This window comes from Aethalodelphis obliquidens, unplaced genomic scaffold, assembly GCF_003676395.1.
Source record: "Aethalodelphis obliquidens isolate GAN/ISIS:26980383/991018 unplaced genomic scaffold, ASM367639v1 scaffold69, whole genome shotgun sequence".
In the NCBI taxonomy this organism is placed as follows: Eukaryota; Metazoa; Chordata; class Mammalia; order Artiodactyla; family Delphinidae; genus Aethalodelphis; species Aethalodelphis obliquidens.
In genome coordinates, this window is record NW_020838013.1 from 2,974,647 (window position 1) to 3,000,523 (window position 25,877).

The window sequence follows — 25,877 nt, forward strand, 5'->3', positions numbered from 1 at the left end:
CCCCTTTTTTTTTTCTTAAGTTTAAGTTGAGAAAACACAGCTTGGGTAGGAAGGAAAGGGAATTACCATTTCTGAGGACCAACTGTGTGTACTTTGACACAGAGATCACATCTAACCCTCTGGCAGCCTCCAAGAGGTTCAAGATCACCGGCCGAAGTAAGCAATGGGGCTGGGATTTGAACTCCAATCCCTCGTCTCTCCTCTGTGCCATACTGACCAACTTGGCCACCCAGCAAGGACAGACTTCAGAGGAGTCCCAGGGAGCAACCCAGGTGCCTGGGAGCATGTGGGAGGAGGGGATGCCTGGGTCTGTTGGGGCAGGTCGGGATGAAGGGGGCACCCAGATGGGCCCAGCCTCCCAGGACATCAGGGATGACAGATCCAGGCTCTGGTGAGGCGTGAGGATTGGAGGCGTTGATCCAGGAGTCGCCTGTGTAGAACTCATTACTCTCAAGAGAACCCAGAGCACTGGGAGTCTGGCCGACGAGAGGGGAGACCAGAGGGGGAGCTTACGCGCCTGGCCTCAGAGTCCGGAGGTCGCTGGGGTGGGACTTAATCACCCACGCTCAGGCATTTGGGCCCCTCTGTCACCCTGGCCTCATCATTCTAGATCTTTCCCTGAGCGGCCAAGCCTATCTATGTCTGCTCCCTCTGGGTCTGCCCTGGAAATGCCAGGGCCCCATGGGCCTCAGGGCTGGTCTGCTCTGGGACCCACTGGGCCCACGGCCAGCTCCAGACTCCCCACCCAGACCCACCCTCCTCCTGTCAGCAGGGAGCCCGCCTAACAGCTGAAAGCCATGCAGCTGCCGGGGCCCAGGGCCCCTCGGGGGTCTTGGGGACAGCTGCTGGTCCGTGACCCCGCTGACCCCTGTCCCCGTGCACTGCTCCCTGAGAGCCTGCGCATCTGCCCCGAGCCTGGCGGGGCCCCGCAGAGCCCCATCTATCCTGCTGGCTCCCGTGGCTCCCAGATCCTCCCAGGGTCTGAGCATTTCTCACTGAGAGAGAGAACTGAAGACCTGCAGGGCTGAGTCAGCAGGCCCTACCCCCAGGAAAGGGGGAGAGCAGGGTGGGCAGAGGCAGTCCCATAGCAGCTCCTCTCTGCTCCGGGAGCTGGAGGAGCCCTGGGCCAGTGTCTGGAAGGCTCAGCCATGCCTGAGTCCTGGGGGGCTGCTCCCGGGGCCCACTTTCCCGTGAGATCTGGAGTCCTCTTCAAATGTTCTTCTTCTTAGCCTAACTTCCAAAATATACAAATAGCTCAAACAACTCAATAACAAAGAAACAAACAACCCAATCAAGAAAGGGGCGGAAGACCTAAATAGACATTTCTCCAAAGAAGACATACAGGTGGCCAACAGGCACATGAAAAGATGCTCCACATTGCTAATTATTAGAGAAATGCAAATCAAAACTACAATAAGGTATCACCTCACACCGATCAGAATGGCCATCATTAAAAAGTCTACAAATAACAAATGCTGGAGAGGGTGTGAAAAAAAGGAAACCCTCGTACACTGTTGGTGGGAATGTAAGTTGGTGCAGCCACTATGGAGAACAGTATGGAGGTTACTAAAAATAGAACTACCATATGACCCAGCAATCCCACTCCCGGGCATATATCTGGACAAACCTATAATTCAAAAAGATACATGCACCCCTATGCTCATAGCGGCACTATTTACAATAGCCAAGATATGGAAACAACCTAAATGTCCATCGACAGATGAATGGATGAAGAAGATGTGGTATATATATATATATATATATATATAATGGAATACTACTCAGCCATAAAAAAGAATGAAATAATGCCATTTGCAGCAACATGGTTGGACCTAGAGATTATCACACTAAGTGAAGTAAGTCAGACAGAGAAAGATAAATACCATACAATATCACTTATATGTGGAATCTAAAACATGACGCAAATGAACTTATCTACGAAACAGAAACACTCACAGACATAGAGAATAGACTTGTGGTTGCCAAGGGGAAGGGGGGTGGGGGAGGGATGGATTGGGAGTTTGAGATTAGCAGATGCAAACCATTATATATATATATATATATATGTATAACTGAATTGCTTTGCTGTACACCAGAAACTAACACAACATTGTAAATTAACTATACTTCAGCAAAATAAATTAAAAACAAAATAAATGAACAAAGAAACCCCAAATGTTCTGACCTTAGATTATTTCCAATCACAGTGGTTTACCTCTGGGGATGGGTGTTGGAGAACCAGGGGTCAGGGCTCGTAGGATTATTTGTCGTGTCCATTCTCACATCCTGTTTGACATCTTTTGCCATGCGCATGGACTATTTTAAAAGAAAGAAAAAATTATGTGTGTGTGTGTGTGTGTGTGTGTATACACACAACTCTCTTGCCCCTCTGCTCCACGATGCCTGCTCCCTGAGGGCAGGGACCCTGTCCCGTCCCTGTAGAGTGCTTGGCACACAGTAGGCCCACAAAAGATACCTGCCGAAGGGATGCCTTGTCATGAAACGTCCACCTGGGCCCTAGCCCATCAGTTCCCATGCCTGTTCCCACGCCTGCTCCTGTTCGCAGACACTTGCAGTGGTGCCGGCTCTGTGTGGGGATCTCTTCTCAGCATCGGGATGCAGACACATACCACCAAATGGAGAGAATTCCTGCTCCACCTAGAGGGGGCGCCAGGAAAGCACCGAGAGCCACTGTGCCTCAAACAGAGGCAGCCCACTCCAGGGTCTTTTTTTTTTTTTTTTTTGCCTGCATTGGGTCTTTGTTGCTGCGTGCGGGCTTTCTCTAGTTGCTGCAAGCAGGGGTTTCTCTTGTTGCAGAGCACAGGCTCTAGGCACACGGGCTTCAGTAGTTGTGGCACGTGGGCTCAGTAGTTGTGGCTTTCGCTCTCTAGAGCGCAGGCTCAGTAGTTGTGGCGCCCAGGCTTAGTTGCTCCACAGGATATGGGATCTTCCCAGACCAGGGCTGGAACCCTTGTCCCCTGCACTGGCAGGCAGATTATTAATCACTGCACCACCAGGGAAGTCTCAACTGCAGGCTCTTTTACTTCCTAAACCCTCGTCTCCTATTTGCCCCCTGTATGCTACCCACGGTACCCTGCCCTTCATTCATTCATCTGTTCATTCATTCACATTCATTGGCATCCACTCTGGGGAGGCAACAGTGGTTACAGCCCAGTGGGGGATGGACATGAATCAGATGACGATGACTCAGAGAGGACCGTGGTCCGGAGTTTCTCCGAGGGAACTCGACATCGATTGGGGTCCAGAATGCTTCCCCGAGGGGAGATACCATGGCTGAGACCTGCAGGAATCGCAGGAGGCGGCCGGTGAAGGGAGGAGCCGTGTAAGGAGCCCGTCCTGGAGGCTGGGTGTGCTCAAGGCCAGAGAAGAGGGAGCCGAGAGGTGGCTTGAGGCTGGAGGCCAGCAGGGTCCCTGACCAGGGTTTGTGGCCACTGAAGCATGTGAGCAGGGGCGTGTGGCCGTCAGGTTGGTGTTTTGCATCAGTCACGATGTGGGGTGGAGAGTGGGCAGGGCCCCTGCTGGGATCCTCCATCTCCCTTGGTGGCCCCACTGTCCTCCCTTTCCTCCCTGGCCCCTCTCATCACCCAAGTCACCACGCTGGACCGGCCTGACCCCGGTCCTTCCTCCCTGGCCCCTGTGGCCCATCTGTCACCAAATTCCAATCTTTCGACCTCATCATCTCCAGCGCCGTCTTTCACACCACAGCTCAGAGCCAAGTTCCGTCTCTCTCCTGATCCATCCCCCGCAAAGTGGCACCTGCCTCCAGTCAGGCCTCCCTCCACGTCCCCTTCTCTGAATCGATCCTCTTAAGCATAATTCTCTAATTCCTTTTCCAGTTCATGGAAAAGGAAATAGAAATGGCCCTGAAGCCTATGAAAAATGGCCAAACTCACTTACAAGAGAAACACAGATTAAAACCACACTGAGGCTCCTTTGTCTTTAGTTAGTGTTTACCTACCAGAGTGACACAAATCAAAAAGGCTGAGAACCAGTTGCCAGTGAGGCTGAGGAGAAATGGGCCCTGTGGTCCCTATGGGGGCCTGGACCTGGCACATCACCTGAGAAAGACAAGTGGACAGAGCTGACCAAATGACAACAGAGAGTGTCCTGTGACCCCCAAGTCCCTATGAACTTATTCTTCAGCTGTGCTCACACGAGTGTGTAACAGCATCTGTGCAAGATGGCAGCACTGCTTGTCACAGGAAAGGGCTGGGGACAACCTAAACGTCCGTCAACTGAGGCCATGGGGGTGGCTGATGGGCTGAAAGGCCCTTGTCCAGAACAGAGGGAGTGGAGAGGGGGCTTGAGGCTGGAGAGGCCATAATTTGCATAAATTATGGTACACCCCATGTGAAATACTGTGCAGCTGTGAGAAAATGAAACTGACGATATACTCTATGAACTGACATGAAGTGGTCATAGATATAATGTCAACTGAAGAAAGGAAGGTGCCGGACAATGTGAATAGCAGAGGCTCAATAAATTGTGGCTTCCCATGGCTCCTGCAGAATCTCCCCCATCGCCCCCGGCAGTGGGGCCTGTCCTCCCCCTGCTCCCACCAAGGTCTGCTGTACTTTGGGGCTCTACTTGTCTAAATATTGCCATTTGTGTAAAAAATAAACGGACGGGGCTTTGCTTGCATGTGCAAAGAGTATCTCTAGAAGTGTTTACAAGAAACTGATAACGCTGGTTGTTTGTGGAGAGGAGAACTGGTACCTGGGGAACAGGGGTAAGAGGGAGACGTTTTGCCTCTTGTGATTTCTTCTTTTATATTTTTATTTATTTATTTATTTGGCAGCTTCGGGTCTTTAGTTGCAGCACGCGGGATCCTCGTCACGACATGCGGGATCTTTCAATGTGGCACGTGGGCTCTTCAGCCTGCTGTGATTTCTAAATTGTGAACCACACGAAAGCATTACCATGTCAACAAGATAGTTTAAATTAAAAAAATGCAATTCTGGTCATGTTGCACTTCTGCACAGATCCTTGCTTCCCTCCCACAGCATTCGGCTGCTCTCGTGAGCTATTGTCTGCTTTTAATTATTCTTTAATGGGCAAGTGACAGAAACCCAATTCCAACAGGACTAAACAAAAATTGTAAGTTGTTGCTTCATGTAATGGATGTCTGATTCAGGCATGGCTGGATCCAGAAGCACGAACAATGTTATTGAGAGTCATTCTCTGGGCTCTGCTTTCCTCTGTGCTGGCTTTATTCTTGGACAAGCTCTTCCGTGAGTTGACAGCCCTGAGTTGACATCTTGGCATCTGTCACCCTAATAGTCACCACAAGTTCCCAGGCTGAAGCCCACTGCTGACATGCCCATCCCTAAACCATCCCTATGACTCAGATTGGGTAGGCTGGGGCCTCAGACCCACTTTTAGAGCTTGGAGGCAAGGTCAATCATACTGGAGACTCTGGAAAATTGAGGGGTGGTCAGCAGAATAAGAGGAATGGGAGCTGGGCAAGGATAATGGTGCTCGCCAGCTACCCTCCTGGTCTTTCCCCTCTCCTATGCCGTGGTCTGCTGGACACATCTATCCTGTTTCCCGCTCACACCATGCATCTACTTGCACTCCTTCTGGCCTTTGCCTTTGCCTCTCCCTGCTCCCCCTGAAATATCCTTTCCTTTCTCTGCCTGGCAAATTCCTACTCATCCATTAATACCCTGCTCAAATATCACCTCCTCTTGAAGCCTTCCTAACTCTTCCATCTGTTTCCCCACCTCTAGCAGAACAAATCCTTCTTACTGCTGTTCTTTTTGGTTCTTCACTCAATCCATAGTCGCTCACTGAGCCTCGTCTATGCTGCCTGGGATAGAAAGAGGTAAATCAGAACTGGCCTCTGCTGTCAAGGACCTCCGTTATGGCGCAGAATGTGCTGTTTAGAATTGGTTATCTGTTTTACTCAGGGTATCTGTTCTCTGAGGGCTGGGCCCAGCCTTGACCCTCTGTGTCTTCTCCAGTCAGCACAGCTCTAGGCACAAGGTAGATGCAAATGAGTTTTCAAAATGAATAATGACAGGGTGCCTTGAAGGGGTGGGAAGTGTTGAAAACAACGCCTGCTAACTCTGTGTTCCCCAGGCCAAAAGACAGCCATGTGGCTTGGATGTTCCCAGAGGCCTCCGGGAGGAAGTGCCTCAGTCCCTGCTAGGACAGGGCTGTCACCACTCCGGAAACCCCCATGGCCCTGGGCCTGGGGCCAAAAATCCGGACCCAAAGGAAAGTCCCCCAGTAAGGCCCTGCCACCCAGCTCCCAAGGAGGGGTCCAAGGCAGAGGCAGAAGCTGGCGGTAGCTTCGAAGGGACTCTCATCTCGAATCCCAGCCTCTGCCAGGTCAGAGTTCTATGAAGGCAAGTGAAAAGTGAGGAGCGCAGGGCTGGAGTTGGCAGGAGCCCAGGGGAGGAAGGAAACAAGAAACAATCAAGGAAAAATCCAAACCAGGCCTGGGGTTGGCTCAGGCCACGGAGCCCTGCAGGCTGAGCTCAGGCTGTGCGGAGGAGGCTTCCTAGGGGTGGACGGAGCTCTGGCCCTGCTCCCTGTCTCCCTGTGGCAGGGGATCGGGGTGGCGGGGGCTGAGGCCCTTCCAGAGACCTTGTCTCCTCACACTGCCCCCTAGACGCCCCCAAGAGTATCACCACCCTTCCCTTTTGACTCCCTGCTCTCAGACCTGTCCCCAGACTCCTGGTCCCCTCATCCCACCTGCCTCCCTAGGTCCCCGGGTGGGCGGGGCCGAGGAGAGCTGGCTCCGGCCTGGGAGTCCTACCCCTCCGGCTCAGTTCCTCCGTTCTTCCAGGCTAACCTCGGAAAAGGGGGCCTCGGGCTCTATCCCCCAGGGCCTTTGGGGGCTGGGGCTGCTGACGTGGGTGATTTTCAGGAAGAAGAGACTGGGCGGGGAAGGAAGGGCTGAGTCAGTCCCTGTATGGTGATTACAGGTCCTGTGGGTGCGGGAAGTTGCTGTGGGACTGGGGGGCAGAGGGGTGGGGACTGGGCTTATCTCAGGATCAAGGCGAGGCTCCAGGCTGAGAAGAAGGAATTTGAATACCACATTTTTTGGGGGGATTTTTTGGCCGTGCCGCACAGCATGTGGGATCTTAGTTCCCGGATCAGGGATCGAACCCATGCTCCCTGCATTGCAGGCACAGAGTCTTAACCACTGGACCTCCAGGGAAGCCCCTTGGGGCATTGCTCCACACAGGCTTCCTTGCCTCTAACCTGTCCTGAATGTCCCTCAGGGTCCTACCCCCTCAGACACTGGGGTGTCCAGGAGTCCTTCCAGCAAGAATAGTCCAGGCCCTAGCTGAGGCAGCAGACCCTCAGTCAGGCTGGGCAGGGGGCACTTGGCCTGAGTGTCTACGGGGTCAGAAATACAGGACACCCTGGCCCTCCCGTGGCTCAGGATCCCGGCCTCACCACCCATACTTGGGCCTTTACACACTGCCTGAGAAGTTGCATAAAAAAGCCAGTTTTAGTCAATGAAATCCTGTTTTATAAATGCTCATTAATTGCAGGGCTGCCATGGCAACACTGGGCGTATCTGCAAAGATCTCGTCCATTCAGCAGAGCTGAGAGCTGCCAGCAGCCCCATCCCCAGGGATTCCTCAGGCCCCAGCCAAGTGACATGACCGCATCTGTGAATGGGGAGAATGAACCACCTACCTGAGTGCTTGCAAAGCACAGAACCCAGTGCTCGGCACAAAGCGGGCCTTGGATGTGGGCTTTGTGGGGGTCGTATCTCTGGCTGATGGCAGGAGAGCAGCACAGGGAGCCGGCACTGGGCAGAGCCACGTCACAGCCAGGTGGGATTAAAACAGTCCCCAGAGCGCAGTTCCTGTGGCTTTGGGTCCTGGTTGGGAGGATGGCTAGTCGCTGAGGGAGGGGTCCGGGGGTTGGGTCAGGCTCGGGGGCCAAATCTGCTGCTCTCTATCCATCCCCCAAGGCTCCCCAACTGCACACACACACACACACACACACACACACACACACACACACACATACACCAGAACCTCTCCAAAGGGCTCTGGAGTTCGTTCCTGGCTTTGAGTGACCTTGGATGAGGGTCTTTGCCTCTGCAAGCTTTCATCTCTGTAACTTTGTTTTGCCACCAGCCCTGAATGGAGCTCCTGACCTTCCCCGACCCCCTTCCTCCAATGGAGGACGCTCAGCTGATGGGCGGGGCTGCGCCGCAGGCTCAGGGGGGTCATCATTAGAGTCATCTAGGCATCATTAGACTCATTCCAGGTCAGGTGACAAGGCCAGTCACCACCCCCCAAAGCTCCTGTTATAATGTTTCCATGAAACTCCTGCCTGCGGGGACTGTGTGGTCCCATCAACAATACACTCGCAAGTCCCTTCTCTTGCTTGGGACTCATGTAACTCCCATTTTACAGGCAAGAAGGCTCAGAAAGGGACTGTCCTTTCTTCGTCTGTGGCCACAGAGCAAGTCAGCAGCACAGCCAGCTCAGAACCTGGGTCTGTGGCTCAGAAGCAGTGCTCAGGGCCTGGCACCTAGCTGTCCCCCTACCTGGCTGTGTGTGGGAAGGAAGGCGGGGTGGGGGGTGACAATGGCTGGGTGAGAAGACTGAGTGGGGACGAGGGCCTGGAGCCAGCATGTCTTGCCACTTGCAGTCTAAGTAGATCACTGTCAGGGCCCGAGCTTCGGTTTCCATTTCTGTAAAGGGGGATAGTGATGCTGGCTCTGCCCACCTTGCTGGGCTCTCAGAGGATTTGAGGAGCTCAGGGGCAAGAGGCACTTGGTAAGGGGCACAGGCAAGCCTGGGTGGGTGGATTCTTGGCAGAGCCGCGGTGGCAGGAAGGGAGAGAGGTACAATACTTATCCACACACACGACAATTTGGCCCAGGGCCCCATTCCTCCACTGTCCAGGCCTCAGTTTTCCTCTGAGCCACCAGGCCAGTCCTGGCAGAATCCACCTGACTGATGCTCCCTGGGGAGTTAAAGGAGGAAACTTCCCTGTATTAGTTTTCTATTGCTGCTGTAACAAACCACCACAAACTTGGGGGCTTAAAACAACACAAATTTATTAACTTACGGTTCCGTTGGTTTGAAGTCCAACATGGGTCTAAAATCAAGCCGTCAGCTGGGCCGTGTTCCTTCTGGAGGTTCTGGGGGAGAATCTGTTTCCTTGACTTTTCCAGCTTCTAGAGGCCACCCACATGCCTTTGTCTGTGGCCCCTTCCTCCATCTTCCAAAGCAGCAACACAGCATTTGTGTCATCACATCTCTTTCTCTGACTCTCCTGTCTCCCTCTTCCACTTTTAAGGACCATCATGATTACATTGGGCCCACCCAGATAATTCAGGGTAATCTCCCTCTTTTAAAGTCAGTTGATTAGTAACTGTAATTCCTTTGGCAACCTTAATTATTCTTTGCTGTGTAACGAAATATATTCACAGGTTCCAGAGACTAGGACATGGACATCTTTAGGGAGGGGCCATTTGCCTACTCCACTCCCCTTCTCCCCATCCTTCCCTCCCTCAGGATGCCTTCCTGACTCCCTCTCCCTAAGAGTCCCTCCCACATTTACAGTATGGAAGCTTTCATCATCCTGGTCACATTGTACGGTCACAGCTGTCACCCTCCAGAAAGCAAGGTCCCCTCACCTCATTACCATCCACCCTTCCTTTGCCCCACTCTTCTTAGCACTTGCTCCCTCAGACGGGTATCACAGTCTACTTGGGGACTTGGGTTTCCTCCATTTCCCTTCATTGGACAGTAGGTCCCAGTCCGGAGGGGGCTGCATCCCCAGCGACAAGAACAGCGCCTGGCACCTATAGATGCACAATTATCTGCTGAATCACTGAAAGGAGCAAGGGCAGAGTTCCCTTTAGTCTATCTCCAGCTCCTGTGTAGGGCCTGCCCTTCAGTAAATGTTGCTCGTACTGAATGAATGAAAGAATGAATGAACCAACCAACCAGCCAATCAACTAATGTTGGAATGAGTCTAAGTAAGGGTCCCACCCCAGCCCCGGAAGCCACTTAGCCTGACAGCAAACACTGGCATGGCCCGGCCACTCCGCCCGCACACACCCTCAATGCCCTCTATTCTAAGGGGCGGCAAACTCCTGAAAGCTCTCGGAAGTCTGTAATATTTTAACATAGACGCCTCTAAGGCCTCATTCATTTCCTTAGTAGTCACTGAATACACTTGTGCGGGCGCCTCCCCGGACCCGGCCCTCCTAGAACCGAGAGTTTTGGTTCCGACGGGCACAGCCGGAGTCCGCGGAGTCCGGCCCGGGCAGCCGACGCTGCCTGGGCCGCAGCCGCCCGAGCTTGGACTGGACCCTCGGGCCCGCGCGACTGCTGGACCCCCGCGCTGCGCCTCCAGAGGGGGAACCCAGGCGGGCCAGGGAGTAGGGCGAGGCTGTGGGCGGGGCCTAGTTGGGGCGGTCCCGGCATTGGCTCCGCGGCAGGGGGCGGGGCTTTAGGGGCCACTGTCAGCACTGTAAGTTCACAGCCCAGGTCTGTCCCATCGCCGCGCGGTCCAGCTCCTGAGCTTTCGCCGCCCGCCGGTCAGTCGCTTGAACGCGCTCAAGGTGAGTTCAGGCCGGGACTCTGCGGCCCGACCGCGGCTCCTAGGGAGGCCCATCCTTGAGGCGCCCCATCCCAGCTCGCGCCCCGGCCCCCGACTCACCTCCACGTAGATCCTTTCCCGGGTGCCTCGGGCTGCACCATGTTTCCCGCCCGCGCCTTGGTCCCGGCGGCCACGCCCGCTTCCCCCTCGGCCTGCGGTGCGCCGCGCATCCCGAACCTGAACTCCCGGTCCAGCCCTCCACACTGCGCCAGAGCCCCCGCCCCCCACCGCAGGACCCGGGAGTGCCCTCCCGCCGCCATCCCCGCCCGGGCTCAGGGTCGTATTTTTAGTCGATGGTGAGGTGTCCTCCTATCTTTAGCCGTGGCCGGGAGTGTCCTGAAACGGATCCGGACTGCGCTGGGCTGCACTCGGGCAGAGGGCTGGGAGGGGTCGGCGCCGGAACCCGAGCTGGGGCTGAGGAGCCGGACCCACGGGAGCCAGGGGCGGGGGCTGCACGCCAGAGCTCTGGCCCTGAGCCGAGCGGACACTCGGACATCGCCCAGGCCGGAAAGCACGGGGGAGCCTCCTCTCTGAGTTTGGATACCCGGGCAGGGTCCAGGATCTCTCCCTTTCCCCCCACTGTCGGGTTGTGAGACCAGAGGCCCCCAAGAGAAGATCCCGCAGACAATCCTCACCTGGTACGTCAACGTGCGGCTCCTTGGGGGAGCAGGAGACGCTCTGGAGACCCGGGTGCGCGCCGGGAACCCTCCGGGACGAGGGGCAGTATAGGGAGAGAGAGCGCCACCTAGTGGCCGCGGAGCCGAGCGCCGCTCCGCACAGCGACGCTGGGAGACCCCGCTGCCAGCGAGGGGGACTCTACGCAGGCAGGCTAAGTCCTGGCCGGCAGGCGGAGGCGGACCCCTCTGCTCGGGGGCTGTTCATTTTTGGTCTTGTTTGGAGCACTGTCCCCGGAGAACCAAAATGCTTGAGGAAGGCCCTACAGCTATTTGCTGAATAAATATCGGGGCTGACAAGTGACCCGCTAACCCTGTCTTTGTACATCGGCGCTCTCTCTCACTTGCAGTATGGCAGTAGGGTCTCCAGTAGCCCCCTGGTAATGGCTTTATTGTCATCCCATTTCATAGACGAGGAAGGTGAGGCCCAGAGAGGAAAGGTGTCTTCCCAAGGTTAGGGGGAGTTCCAGGTAGAGATGGGTTCAAGGTCAGAGGCCTGCTTTTTGAACACTCCTGGTGGAGAGTGGCCTAGTATTTCTTGTGACAGGAGTGGTTCTGCATCCAGGAAGTCATTTTCTCTAAAGGAGGCCCCGGGCTCCTTCCAGAGCAAGCCAACAGAGCTGGGATGTCTCCCATCTGCTCCTCCCAAAGCTGCAGGAAGGCCCCCCGTCCCAGGCCCCCAGAGCCTTGTCCTGATGGAGAGCTCATTCTCACATCTCTGGACACTTGCAAATTGAGAGAGGGGGCCAACCAAGAGGTAGGACTTAAATGGAAGAGGTCTGGGGACCCGGTGGCCCCAGCCCAGGTGGGAGCCTATTTCTCTCCTGCTCCCCAAGCAGTTCACAGAGGTTGACACGGCCCACTGCATCGGAGCCACTGGGACCCAGCTACGTAGTAGTGCCCACTCTTCCTCTTACTAGCTGGGTGACCTCAGCAAAGTTGCTTAACATCTCTGAGTTTCAGCTTCTGCCTCTGTAAAGGCCAGTAATGACACCCACCGTGCTGTGCCTGGGACGTTAAAATGGAAACCATGCAAGGGTAGCTGGATCCTGGGGTCTTGTAGTTGCCAAATCTGAATACTTGGGGCTTGACGGTTGCAATTCCCAGCTCTCCCCTGGTGGTTGAGGCTGGCCCAACCCTTCCCCCCAGCCTCAGTTCTCCCCACATCTGGAATTGGGTGGGTACATCTGGCTCAGAGCAAGAGAGCTGTCAGGGACACCGGATTTGTTGTGGAAACATTCAGGCTGTCCTGGCACCCCTGAATGATGGGAGGGAACTGGCCCAAGTTCTGGGCAGATCCCCTCCGTTAGCCCCCCTCTCCGTGAGTGAAAAAGAAGGAAAAGCTACCCCAAGACTTCTCCTGCCAAGGGGACAGATAGGAGGTGTGTCGGCATGCCCCCAGACCTGGCATGGTGGGCACAGATAAATGTTTGTTAGATAAAGGAGTGATAGGAGTCCAAGACTTCCACTTCAGAGCACTCCCTGCCTCCCTCTTCCTCCCTCCAGCTTCTTCCAAGCTTAGCTGGAATTCTGCCACCGGAGAGTCATTCTTTTGTTTCCTATTAAGCTGCAGGTGCTCTGGGAGGGGCAAGATGTCCGGTCTCTTTGGCTCAGCTCGACTGACCCAGGGTGTCCGGTCCTGGGGTGGGGTTTCCTGAGTAAGGGCCTGGGCTGGGGGGGGGTGTAGCTGGGACTCAGCCTCTCCTGCATCCTCTTTCCTCCTTCCTGCTCCCTCCTGCCAGTCCCCTCACTCTTCCCTCGCCCTGCCCGGCCTGGCCTGGGATGAATAATGGGGCAGAGGACCTGGCAGAGGCCTCCCTGATGCTGCTCGGTGCTTCCCCAGTGATTTCCCACCTGCTCAGCCCCTGTTGGCCTGGGGAGAGTGGGCTCCTCTAGGTACCTGCTGGGTGACCTTGGACAAGTTTCTTTGCCTTCCATGCTCTGATTCTACACATCAGGCCAATCCCCCACCGTGGGAACTAGAGGAAGTGCTTGCTCCACTTCCTTTTTCTGTCAAACCTGCACGATACCCCTCCAGAGTGTATTTATTTTTCCCACATTAAAAATATCTTTATTTTTTCTGACTACATGAATAATACGTGCTCATAAATAATACATGCTTCTTATTAAGAATTTGAGCTTATAGGGCTTCCCTGGTGGCGCAGTGGTTGAGAATCTGCCTGCCAATGCAGGGGACACGGATTCAAGCCCTGGTCTGGGAAGATCCCACATGCTGCAGAGCAACTAGGCACGTGAGCCACAACTACTGAGCCTGCGCGTCTGGAGCCTGTGCTCCGCAACAAGAGAGGCCACGATAGTGAGAGGCCCGCGCACCGCGATGAAGAGTGGCCCCCACTCGCTGCAACTAGAGAAAGCCCTCGCACAGAAACGAAGACCCAACACAGCCATAAATAAATAAATAAAAGAGTTCCTTTAAAAAAAAATTAAAAAAAAAAAAGAATTTGAGCTTATAAAAGTATGAACAAGAGAGGGAAGTCACCTGAAATTCTACCACTTTGAGAGAACCACCATCAACATTTTGGTGACCATCCTTTCATATTTGGCTTACATATATCATTTCTTAGTAATGGGCCCCAGGTATTAATTTTTTCTGAGGACAACTTTCCTCCCATGTCACAAGCCCCACACCCCATCCCTGCCCTCTACCCCAGTCTAGGTATCCCATATGACAACCTAGTGCCAGCCTTCTATATTCTTCTCTGTTCCTATATCGAATATAATCCTATGCAGACCTGTATATGTAGGTACACATACATGCATGTTCAGGGAGTGGGGAGGAGAGCTGGTCAATGTTTTCAAAAAATGGAACCTTCTAGACTACATTTTTTCATTTTGCTTCTCTCTCTCTGCAATGCCTTATGGGAATCCCTCCAAAATGTCCGATAGCTCTAATTTTATTTATTTATTTGTTTGTTTGTTTGTTTATTTAGTGGCTTGTGGGATCTCAGTTCCCCTACCAGAGATTGAACCCCGGCCACAGCAGTGAAAGCGCTGAGTCCTAACCACTGAACTGCCAGGGAATTCCCTGATAGCTCTAATTTTAAAATGGGAATGATAGGAGGGTGGTTGTGATGATTAAATGAGATGTGTGTGCAAAGAACTCAACGAAATTCCAGGCACAGAGCAGAGCTGCCACGCCCCAGATATTTGTATCCCCCACTCCATCTTCCCCTTAGGCGCTGGGGCAGGGAGGAGGGGCAGAAACTACATTAAGCTTAGGCCCTGCCCATAAGGAACTCCTAACGGAGAGGAGGAGAAAAGGGAAGCTCTGAGCAGGTGACCTCACTTCCAGTAGGATGTGATGGGGCCAAATGGGAGGTGTCGGTCGTTATGCACTGTTGGCTGAACTCCTGCTGTGCCAGGCCTGGGAGGATGAGACAGAGGTTACAAGATCTCAATCCTCCGTCAATCGGGAGCTGAGACAAATCTGTGAGACCCCCAGACAAGTTGGCACTGGTCATGTCCTGGGCACAGTTGAATGCAGACCACAGCGATGAGCAGAGCTGGGGACTCAGGGCAAGAATCAGAGCCGGGGCAGGTGTGTGACTTCAGTCCTGTTGCTTAGGTTCCCCACTCACGGAGGGAGGGGCTTGGCACTGCTGATCCAGGCCTTGAGGTGCAACAAGTCCGTGAGCGAACACAGGCTTCAGCCAGGAGGGCTCCCCACAGGCGTGCAGCGCCACGTGGGCTCCCAGGGCTGATGAAAGAGACCCAGAAACAAGACGGATGCCTCTGCCTTTGTCCTTCTGTCCCTGACTTGTACCCTTGATGTTTCAGCTCCTCAGCCCTGGACCAGAGAGAAGCTGGCGAGGACGAGCCCAGACAGCATCACTGCCTACGAGCTCTGCGCCTTCCTGCTTCCAGTTTTCAGACGAGTTTTCAACCCTCTTGGGAGAAAGTGATTTTTGTGATCTCGATCCTCTGACTTCATCGATCGTTTATCTTTCTTTTCCAAATTCCTTGGGCCAACTTTGGTCACACCACACGCACTTGGCAGGTGTTTGGTGTCTGGAAACCTCCCTCTAGGTGTTTCTTGAGGGTGGTGAGAGGAGGCAGCAGAGGCCGTGGTCCTGCGAGCAGACTGTCCAGGCCTGGGTGGTGAGGTCGCGATGTCCACCAAGGTGCCCATCTACCTGAAGCGCGGCAGCCGCAAAGGCAAGAAGGAGAAGCTGCGGGACCTGCTGTCCTCAGACATGATCAGCCCACCACTGGGGGACTTCCGTCACACCATTCACATCGGCAGTGGTGGCGGCAGTGACATGTTCGGTGACATCTCCTTCCTGCAAGGCAAGTTCCACCTCCTGCCGGGGACGGCGGTCGAGGAGGCCGAGGAGGATGGTGGCTTTGAGCTGCCCTTCCAGTTGATGCGCACGGCCACCCTGTGCGGGCGGGAGCTCCCCGACGGGCCGTCCCCTCTGCTCAAGAACGCCATCTCCCTCCCCGTCATCGGCGGGCCCCAGGCACTCACCTTGCCTGCCGCCCAGGCCCCACCCAAACCCCCTCGCCTGCACCTGGAGAGCCCTCAGCCTTCCCCACAGCCCTCCCCGCAGGAGGCAGGGAGTGTGGACATCTGGCGGATTCCAGAGGCTGCCTCGACCCACAGTGGGCTGAGCCCCGAGTCTGGGGCTGAGGAGCCCTTCCTGTCCCACGCCAGCTCCCTGCTCTCCCTGCATGTAGACCTGGGGCCTTCCATCCTGGACGACGTTCTCCAGATCATGGACCAGGACCTGGGCCACCTGCAGATCCCCACATAGGACACAAGAATGGCCAGGCTGGGGTGAATGCCAGAGACAGTTGGTGGACACGGCCCTGATCTAGAAGTCGGGGTCCCAAGGTCCCACCTGCGTGGTTGCTGGCCAGTGATTTCTCACTTTGAGCCTTTGTTTCCCCTCCCTCCCACCCTCTCCCCGTGGACAGAGTGGCCTCTTTGCTTTCCCCTAAGCCCCACGAGGATATGTGTAGACGTCAGCCCAAAGTGCCCTGTGCCTCCTGGGCCACCTGGACCCCCACCGCCAACTGCTCCTCAGACCCCTTGGACTGAGGCTCTGCTGAAATGGAATCTGCTTTTCACCTCCCTCTGCCTCAGCCCCATCAGCGCCCTGCTGGGGGGCGGAGGGTGAGGGAAGACGTGGGGCACAGCCAGCTGGATCTCTGGCTCTGTGTCCTTAACTGGGAATGTGGCACCAGTGACCGATGTCCCTCCACCCCACCCCTCCTACATGACCAGGGGATTCTGGTTGCAATAAAACTTGCTGCTGCTGGTACTTGTGTTCACCGTACCCTGCCCCCAGGCTCCTCTTGAAGTCAGGCCAGGCTCTGGGAGCTGTGGGCTGACCCTGGGGGAGACCCCAGCCCCAGAGGGCCTTGAACAGGGCGGGGCCTGCCTTCTGGAAGACGGTACCCCATTCCTAGCCCGTAGTGAGAATGAAGCAGGAACGAACCAAGTGCCAATTGGGGATATTCTGACATTAATTCGGGTGTTTGACAAGAGACGGCCAAGCACCGGAGTAGGCCAGGAGCTGGCCCTGGGGGCTGGGGTTTGTCAGGGAGGCCCAAGAGGCAAGGAATAACCACAGGCCTGGCGCAGTGGAACCAACAGCTTCTCGGGCGCCAGAAGACTGAGGGAGCGCACGGCAGGGCGGGCTGGGCCTGGGGCTGGGCGGGATCAGCCTTGCTCGTCAGCAGACCCATCTCATCAGCGCTGCCTATTGAGCACCTGCAGTGCTTCAGACATGCTCCAAGTCTGGTGGGGGGAAGGATATCAAATCTGTAAGCAAGTAAATTTCCAATAGTGTTGAACACCATGAAGAAAACACCAAGATCGGTAATGTCTGGGGCAAGGGTGCGGTGGTGTCGTGATTCTGAGCCAAACCTGAGGGTTGACGGACTTATGCTCACATATAAGCAAAGGCACTGAGGCACCAGAGTGAGTGACAGAGAGGATCTGACACGTGGCAAAAAGAGCAAAGGTCTCTGAGTCCAACCTAGCCTTGTGAGGCTCAGTTTCCCCATCTCTAAAATGCAGTCAGTGATACCTACCTAACAACCTAGCAGGGTTGTTAAGCAAGTCAGGGATAACGTTTATTAGCGTGCACATGGAAGGTATTCAAACATGGTTATGCTGTGAGACATAAAGGAACCCGGGGCTCGGGAAAGGCAGGACCGTGAAGCTGGAAAACTGGGTCGGAGTCGGCTTAGAACAGTTCTCCTTGCAAGGCTGAAGCTGAGGCCATGGGAGCTGCCGAAAGAGTTTAAGCAGGAGAGACGGGGGGTCAGACCCAGGTTTTAGAAGGGTCACCAGCCAGGCCGAGTGGGGAGACGGACCAAAGATCAAAGAGGAAGAAGCCGTTGCAGGAAGAGGGCTGGCTCCGCGTGGGGACAGTGGGGACTGAGAGCAGGGGAAGGTGCTGGGGTGGGGCTTGGTGTCTGACTGGTACAGACCACGTGGGCAGCTGGAGGCCAATGCCGGCCTCGGTGACCCCTCTTCCATTCTCTGCTGGTTCTTTTCCATCCTTTTGACTCTACAAATCTCAGACTCCCACCTCACCCCCAGGCTTTTCTACCTCTAGGCAGAGATTTCATACCAGAGGCCGAAGCAGAATTAGACCAGGAGGCATTTTTCTTGACTACACTGATTTGTTTTTTAAAAGGTGATGCGTTTTTTTTATTCTGGTAAAACATATATAACACGAAATTTACCATTTTAACCTTTTTTTAAATTTATTTATTTATTTTTGGCTGTGTTGGGTCTCTGTTGCTGCACGCAGGCTTTCTCTAGTTGCGGCGAGCGGGGGCTACTCCTCATTGCGGTGCGCGGGCTTCTCATTGCCATGGCTTCTCTTGTTGTGGAGCATGGGCTCTAGAGCGCACGGGCTTAGTTGCTCTGCAGCAGGTGGGATCTTCCTGGATCAGGGCTCAAACCCATGTCCCCTGCATTGGCAGGCGGGTTCTTAACCACTGCGCCACCAGGCAAGCCCCCATTTCAACCATTTTTAAGCATATGGTTCAGTGGCATTAAGTACATTCACATTATTCTGCAACCATCACCACCATCCATTTCCAGAACTTTTTTCATCTTCCCGAAGTGAAACTCTGTACCCATTAAACACTAACTCCACATTTCCCCACACCCCCTGCCCCGGCCCCTGGCAGCCACCCTTCTACTTTATGTGTCTATGAATTTGACTACTCTAGGGACCTGATACAGGTGGAATCATACGGTATTTAGTTTGGGGGTTTGTTTTATTCTTTTGGCCGAGCCTCACGGCATATGGGATCTTAGTTCCCAGACCAGGAATTGAACCAGGGCAGTGAAAGCACCGAGTCCTGACCACTGGACCACCAGGGAATTCCCTATTTGTCTTTTTGTGACTGCCTTATTTCACTTAGCATGATGTCTTCAAGGTTTATCCATGCTGTAGCATGTGTTGAAATTTCATTCTTTTTAAAAGCTGAGGACTTCCCTGGTGGCACAGTGGTTAAGTATCCACCTGCCAATGCAGGGGACACGGGTTTGATCCCTAATCAAAGATGCCACATGCTGTGGAGCAACTAAGACCATGCGCCACAACTACTGAGTCTGTGCTCTAGAGCCCGCAAGCCACAACTACTGAAGCCCACGCGCCTAGAGCCCGTGCTCCGCAACAAGAGAAGCCACCACAATGAGAAGCCCACGCACCACAGCGAAGAGTAGCCCCCGCTCACCACACCTAGAGAAAGCCCGCACGCAGCAACAAAGACCCAACACAGCCAAAAATAAATAAATAAATATTTTTTTAAAAGCTGAGTAATATTCCATTGTCTGTGTATTCCACATTTTGTTTATCCATCCATCCATCAATGGACACCTGGGTTGCTTCTGTCTTTGGCAATTGTGAACAATGCTGCTCTGAATGTGGGTGTACCCATATCTGTTTGAGTCCCTGCTTTCATTTCTTTTGGGTGTGTACACTGAAGTGGGATTGCTGGATCACATGATCATTCTATATTTAATTTCTTAAGGAACTGCCATTTTCCATAGGAGCTGCACCATTTTATGTTCCCACCAAACTTTTTGTTTTTAATCTGAAATTTTTGCCATCATTTACAGAATAGGAGATGTACTATCTGTAGTGGGATTTGAACCCACTGTGAGACCCCAAAGCCTGTACTCAACTGCAACCCTCTCCCCCAACACGGGTTCAGCTTCAGACCCTGGTAAAGTGTGAAGGCAAAGGGTGGGGAGCTGAAGGCCAGCACCGTCTTACCTGCAGTTTCCCCCTCAGGGCTTGAGTGGCTTGTCTCCATCTGCCCAGGAGGGGAAGACAAGAAAAAGGACAGCTTCCTTATAGCTTCACCCAGCTGGACGAAGGCACCTCAGCTTGGACCTGAGGTGAGGACAGAGTGGCCATGAAAGAGGGACATTCTTGTCCCGGTTCCCCTGGCAGTGCTCCCCACCTACCTTGCATCAGGCATCAGGCCAAGGACCCTGGGAAACCACTCAGGGTTGGCATGTCTGGGTGGAGAAAGGGGACTAGATGGCGAAACTGAAGCATCAGACTAAACTCGGGATACCTGCTTCACCAAGGTAGCCAGAGGCGGAGTGAAGGACTTTCCCTCTTCAACTTGGATAGTGCTATACATATCCTACAGGTACCACCTCCCACAAATAGGAGGACAAGTTGTCGTTGGACAACCAAAAAAATGACAAATATGCCACGGGAATTCCCTGGTGGTCCAGTGGTTAGGACTCTGCGCTTTCACTGCTGTGGGCCCAGGTTCAATCCCTGGTCAGAGAACTAACATCCCGCAAGCCTCATCGCACAGCCAAAAAAAAAAAAAAAGACAAATATCCCTACAGTCCACTGTTTTAGATGTCCAACGTCCATGCATGTCCTTATTCTAGTATTTACTCTTAAAAATATCATAGGTATTATTATATATATATAATATATATACATATATTTATATGTATTATATAATACATACATGGTATAATACATCTATGCCTCTTTCTGTCCAAAATACATTCACTCATTTCCCAAAGGGAGACAACTCACAATCTTGTCAATGACCACATCCACTTCCAAGTCCAGGATTTCGAGATGATGTCCATTCCCCCTGCAATTCCTTTACCAGCCCATCTCAATATTTTGCAAACTACAAACTACACTGTAAAGTTAATTACCACCAATATACCCTATACACAAGAGTGGAGAGAAAGAGAGAAGAATGGGAGAATGAAAATATATAAAAAATACACTGGACACAGCAATAAAAGAAATATATGTAGACTTTTCTACAACAAAGCTTTGTCTGGTGTGAATAACCTCCCTTCTTCACTACCCAGTTCTTGATACCTTTGCCTTCAACCTGCATCTTGCCTGTTCAGGGTTCTTTACCAGGTGACATGTCCTAAATCTTCTTTTTTAAAGAATTTGAGTTCTTGAAGGATCTCCCTGTATAGACACTTCCCCGAAACTTTTTATTTTGGAGCATTTCCAACCCACAGAAATATTAGAAGGATGGTACAGTGTACACCCATACACCTTCATCTAGATCTGCCAGTTATTACCATTTTGCCTCATTTGCTCTATCTCTTTAATATAAAAACTTTCTTCCTGACCTTCTGAAAGTAAGTTGCAGACGTCAGGACACTTCAGTATTTATTTCCATTGTCTTTCTTTAGCTTGCTTGGGCCTTATTTGGCTTCTACAACATGTGAATTCGTGTATTTCATCATTTTTGGAAAATTACTGATCACTTTCTCTTTAAATATTGCCTCTACCCGCTTTCTTTCTCCTTACCCTCTGGGACTCCAGTTAAATGCATCTTAGATCTCTCTATATATCCTCTATGTTTCTAGTCTAATTCTGTATTTTCTTTTCTTTTGTCTTCCATGCTGTATTAAGGACAAGACAATGTCTTCCTATGTACCCTGTAGTTCACTCATTCTCTCTTCAGCAGTGCCTATTCGCTTTTTCACCAATTTATTGTGTTCTTAATTTTGGTGTTGGTATTTTTCAGTTGGACGAGTTCTATGTGGTTCTTTAAAAATTCTGTTGTGACACTTCTTAATAGAAATGTGTTGCCTGCAGATATTTTTACACTTGTCTTTATCTTCTTTAAACACAATAAGCAGTGTTATGTTATGGTCGGTATCAGATAATTCCAGCATCTTACATCTGTATGGGTCAATCTGTGCTTTATACTGTTTGCAATCAGTTTTTTCTTTCTTTCTTAATTTTATTTATTTTTAGCTGTGTTGGGTCTTCGTTGCTGTGTGTGGGCTTTCTCTAGTTGCTGTGAACAGGGGCTACTCTTTGTTGCGGTGCATGGGCTTCTCATCGTGGTGGCTTCTCTTGTTGCAGAGCCCGGGCTCTAGAGCACAGGCTCAGTAGCTGTGGCACATGGGTTTAGTTGCTCCGCCGCATGTGGGATCTTCCTGGACTGGGGTTCAAACCCGTGTCCCTCGCGTTGGCAGGCAGATTCTTAACCACTGCACTATCAGGGAAGCCCTGCAGTCAGTTCTTGTGCAAGGTTTCTTGTTTCTTTGTGTGTTTGATTATCTTTGACTAAGAGTTGGATATTGCATCTGAAAAAGTATTTTTAGAAATAATTTGAGGCCTTGGATGACAGTACGTTCTTTCAGAAAGGATAGTGCTTGGTCCCAAATATGCTTCCTTCTGCTAGGTGACTAGAGGCATTATAAGGATGGGTCCACTTAATCCAAGTTCAAGGCTTGAGCTTCCCTGGACCACCTGGATAATATGATTCTGGACTACTAGTCCACAGAAGTTAGGATCCCATCTTAAAGTGGGCATGTATTGGTAGTAGGGTATCTGACTTCTACCTTGGGCAGGCTCTGGGTTTTGATTTTGACCTTCCCCACCAAAGACCACCAAACAACAGCTTAGCGTCACAGTTATATCTTCCAGATCAGTAAATGTCCCCAGGACAAAAATTGCCTTGAATTCTGGGCTTACAGCTCTGGGCTTCAACCTCTTAAATGTCAGCTCAGGAATTCGTCACTATACTACTAGCTTGTCAATGCTTTTAAGTTTTTTTTCACTTCCTCTGTTTTTTTTAGTTTGTATTCAGTGGGAAGGTTGGAATTAAATACCAAATCAGGTGGGCTTCCCTGGTGGTGCAGTGGTTAAGAATCTGCCTGCCAATGCGGGGACACAGGTTTGAGCCCTGGTCTGGGAAGATCCCACATGCTGCAGAGCAACTAAGTCCATGAACGACAGCTACTGAGGCTGTGCTCTACAGCCCCCGAGCCACAACTACTGAGCCCGTGAGCCACAACTACTGAAGCCCACGTGCCTAGAGCCCACACACCGCAACGAAGAGTAGTCCCTGCTCTCTGCAACTAGAGAAAGCCCGCACGCAGCAACGAAGACCCAACGCAGCCAAAAATAAAGAAAGAAAGAAAATAATTTTTTTTTTTTTTTTTTTTGCGGTCCGCGGGCCTCTCACTGTTGTGGCCTCTCCCGTTGCGGAGCACAGGCTCCGGACACGCAGGCTCAGCGGCCATGGCTCACGGGCCCAGCCGCTCCGCAGCATGTGGGATCCTCCTGGACTGGGGCACGAACCCGTGTCCCCTGCATTAGCAAGCAGACTCTCAACCACTCTGCCACCAGGGAAGCCCCAGAAAATAATTTTTTGAAAACTACCCAATCAGGAGCCTGTCTCCCTGACTGTAATTTTTTTTTTTTTTTTTTTTTGGTCTCGCAGCTTGCGGGATCCTAGTTCCCCCACCAGGGATCGAACCCGGGCCCTCACAGTAAAAGCGCCGAGTCCTAACCACTGGATTGTCAGGGTATTCCCATCACTGAACATAATATTAAGCAGATCCCCTGGGTTTTGTTTATATTTCTCCCTGCCCCCACTGGGTAACAGCAATCCCATTTACCCTAGAGAATTAAAATCAGTCACCCCAGCCAACAATGGTACCCACTTTTTACTTTGCCCAGTGGCAGGTGGAACTCAAAATAGCCCACTGGCAGTCTCAGATCCTAATTTAGAGAAAACATTTTTGTGCCCCCTGGTGGAAGCATTCCTTCATTGGGTCCTAAAGGCTCTAGATCAGCCAGAGCCCTGAGCGGCAGAAACAGAAAACAAACATTTTGCAAAAGAGTCATTAGTTGAGCTTGCAAGAGGCTGCACCCCGACTTCCACTGCTTGGTTCCTGTCTGTAAGAGTAACACTATATATATATATTGGTCACTGGTTCAGAGCATAGGGAGTATCTGTTATTCAGTGATGGAATATTTCTTAAAAGAATCCTAAAAGAATCAAAAGCCATTGGTGCTGCGCTCATAAACTGCCTTTCCAATAATAGAGAACTAGCCTACTTATCATTTCTAATATTTTTTATTTAAAATTTTTTATTGAGACATACCTACAGAGAAGTGCACAAATCTTGTGTAGGTCAATGAATTTTTACAAAGTGAATAAACCTGTGTAACCCAGATGAAGAAAAGGAACATTACTAGGCACCTAGTGCCCCCCACTCCTTGTTATTATCTTCCACAGGGAACCACTTTCCTGAATTCTATCCCCATAGGTTAGTGTGTCTGTTTACATAACTTGATATAAATGGAATCATACGATATGTCCTCTTTCAAAATTGGTTTCTTTTATTCAAATATTAAGTTTTTTGAGATTCATTCGTGTTGTTGTGTAGCAATAGTTTGTTCTTTTCGATGTTGTTTAATCCACTCTAGCGCTGTGGGCATTTGGGATGCTCCAGTTTGAGGCTATTACAATTAATGCTGTTGTGAGCATTCTCCTACAGGCTTTCCCATATATGTATCCACGGACAGAATTGCTCAGTCATGGGGTATGTGTGCACTCAGCTTCAGGGCTCGCACACTGTCTTAGACAGTTCAGGCTGCTGTAACAAAGTACCACAGACAACAGACATTAACTTCTCAGTTCTGGAGGCTGGGAAGTCCAAGATCAAGGTGCCAGCAGATTTGATTCTTGGTGGAAGTCCACTTCCTGGTTTGTAGACGTCTGCCTTCTTGCTGTGTCCTTACATGGCCTTTCCTCATGGAGAGAGATATTTCTGGATTCCTTTTCTAATTAGGGCACTAATCCCATCATGAAGGCCCCACCCTCAGACCTCCTCTAAATCTAATAACCTCCCAAAGACCCCACCTCCAAATACTATCACACTGGGGGTAGGGCTTTAATATATGCATTTGGGGGTCACAAACATTCAGGCTGTAATGCATACTTTTGACTCCTGCTTTGGAGTCACCTGTGATACCCACAATCATTTGGGGGTACAAGAGTGCACCAGGATTGTTGCTGGGTGTCCTTCCAAGCCGCTGATGCCTATTCTGCAAGTTTGTGCAAGGTAGGCAATGAAAATACCTCTCAACTCTCATCTGCCAAACATGATTTTAAGGCACAGTGATGGTAAGATGTGTCCTGATTCTGAAATATTAAAATGGGGATGGGGCGGGGAATAGGTGCATCTTAGAATTGCTGAAATAAGATATATTACCAGGACCAAAGACCAAGCCCTGGGGGCTCTGACAGTTACAGGTGGAAGAGAGGATGGAGAGCCAGCAAAAGAGGCTGAAGGTGAGCCTCTGTGATAGCATAGGATAGCCTCTTTGTGAAGGTGTGCCAGTGTGATAGGGGGACAGCCAGAAGAGTGCATGTCTCAGAGACCTGGAGAAGAGTTTGAAAAAGAAGGGAATGGTCAGTGGTGTCATGGGGGTTGATAGGCTGATAAGGACAGAGAGGAAATCTCTAAATCTGTTGAAATGGAGGTCGTGGTGTCTTTGTTAGAAGATGTTTCAATGAACTGGGGGAACAAAATCCCCATTAAACTGGGCAGAAAGAGACTTGGAAATAAGTCAACAGAGATATGGAGTATAAACAGAGTATGTGTTTTTATAGGGTGAAAAGAAATGGGGTGACAATCAAAAGCAGAATGGGCTTAAGGAAGGGCTCTGATTTTTTTCAAAGTCGTATTTGTAGATGAATTTGCGTGATTCAATAGTGAAGGAGAAATGAATGGTACAGAAGATAGTTGCAGGAGGGAAGTTCTTCATGGAGGTTACGAGCTTGGGAGTAGGAAGCAAGGGAGAAGAGGCGGGCATCAATTAAGTTGGTGGCTTGATATGGTGGCAGGAAGGTGGGGGAACTTCTGTCAGACCCCCAATATTCAGGTCAAAGATCTGCCAGGTTCTGGGAGTTAACTTCGCCCTCCCTAAAATGGGCACATGTTTGGCAGCCCAAGTGGACTGTTCACTCCTCTTACCTTCGAGTACCCACCAACCCCTGGCCTGTAAGTGAGTGTAAAGGGTTAACCATGAGGTTAAAGAAAGGTCGGCGAGGTAGCAGGACGCATGAACTCTATCTAGGCCACCTCTGGGCCTGCCAGTTCTCCCCAACCTCTCACCTTCTCATTTTTGGACGGGCCCAGATACTCTCTCTCTCCTCCCACTCCACCAGGTGGAAGAGGGAGAACTGGAGCCGGAGTCTCGGGACGCGCGCCCGTCTCCGTCGCGCCTGCGCATTCGTCCCTCGTCTCCATGGCCCAGGAGAACCGCAAGTATCTCGTACTCCGTC

The 25,877-nt window shown here is 51.8% G+C and overlaps 1 protein-coding gene and 1 long non-coding RNA gene across 3 annotated transcripts; one reads left to right on the forward strand and one right to left on the reverse strand.

The window, feature by feature from the left end:
• Positions 1-3,250: 3,250 nt before the first annotated feature.
• On the reverse strand, positions 3,251-10,166 carry LOC113611347 (uncharacterized). Its single transcript, XR_003429412.1, has 3 exons — positions 9,070-10,166; positions 8,864-8,964; positions 3,251-8,689 (listed from the first exon to the last, which is right to left on the reverse strand). It is a non-coding gene; the product is annotated as an uncharacterized LOC113611347 (long non-coding RNA).
• Positions 10,167-10,464: 298 nt separating this feature from the next.
• On the forward strand, positions 10,465-16,567 carry CDC42EP2 (CDC42 effector protein 2). Of its 2 annotated transcripts, none has more exons than XM_027090167.1 (2): positions 10,465-10,573; positions 15,084-16,567. In XM_027090167.1, exon 2 carries the CDS (start codon positions 15,416-15,418, stop codon positions 16,058-16,060), a length of 645 nt encoding a protein of 214 aa, XP_026945968.1. In that variant the 5' UTR covers positions 10,465-10,573; positions 15,084-15,415; the 3' UTR covers positions 16,061-16,567. The 2 variants fall into 2 exon arrangements, with proteins under 2 accessions (XP_026945968.1, XP_026945969.1); XM_027090168.1 differs by lacking the exon at positions 10,465-10,573 and adding an exon at positions 14,295-14,844.
• The last annotated feature ends 9,310 nt before the right edge of the window (positions 16,568-25,877 follow it).

What these genes read in the sequence shown, in the direction of transcription:
- CDC42EP2 (XM_027090167.1), top strand. Translation starts at nt 15,416, where the DNA reads ATGTCCACCAAGGTGCCCATCTACCTGAAGCGCGGCAGCCGCAAAGGC.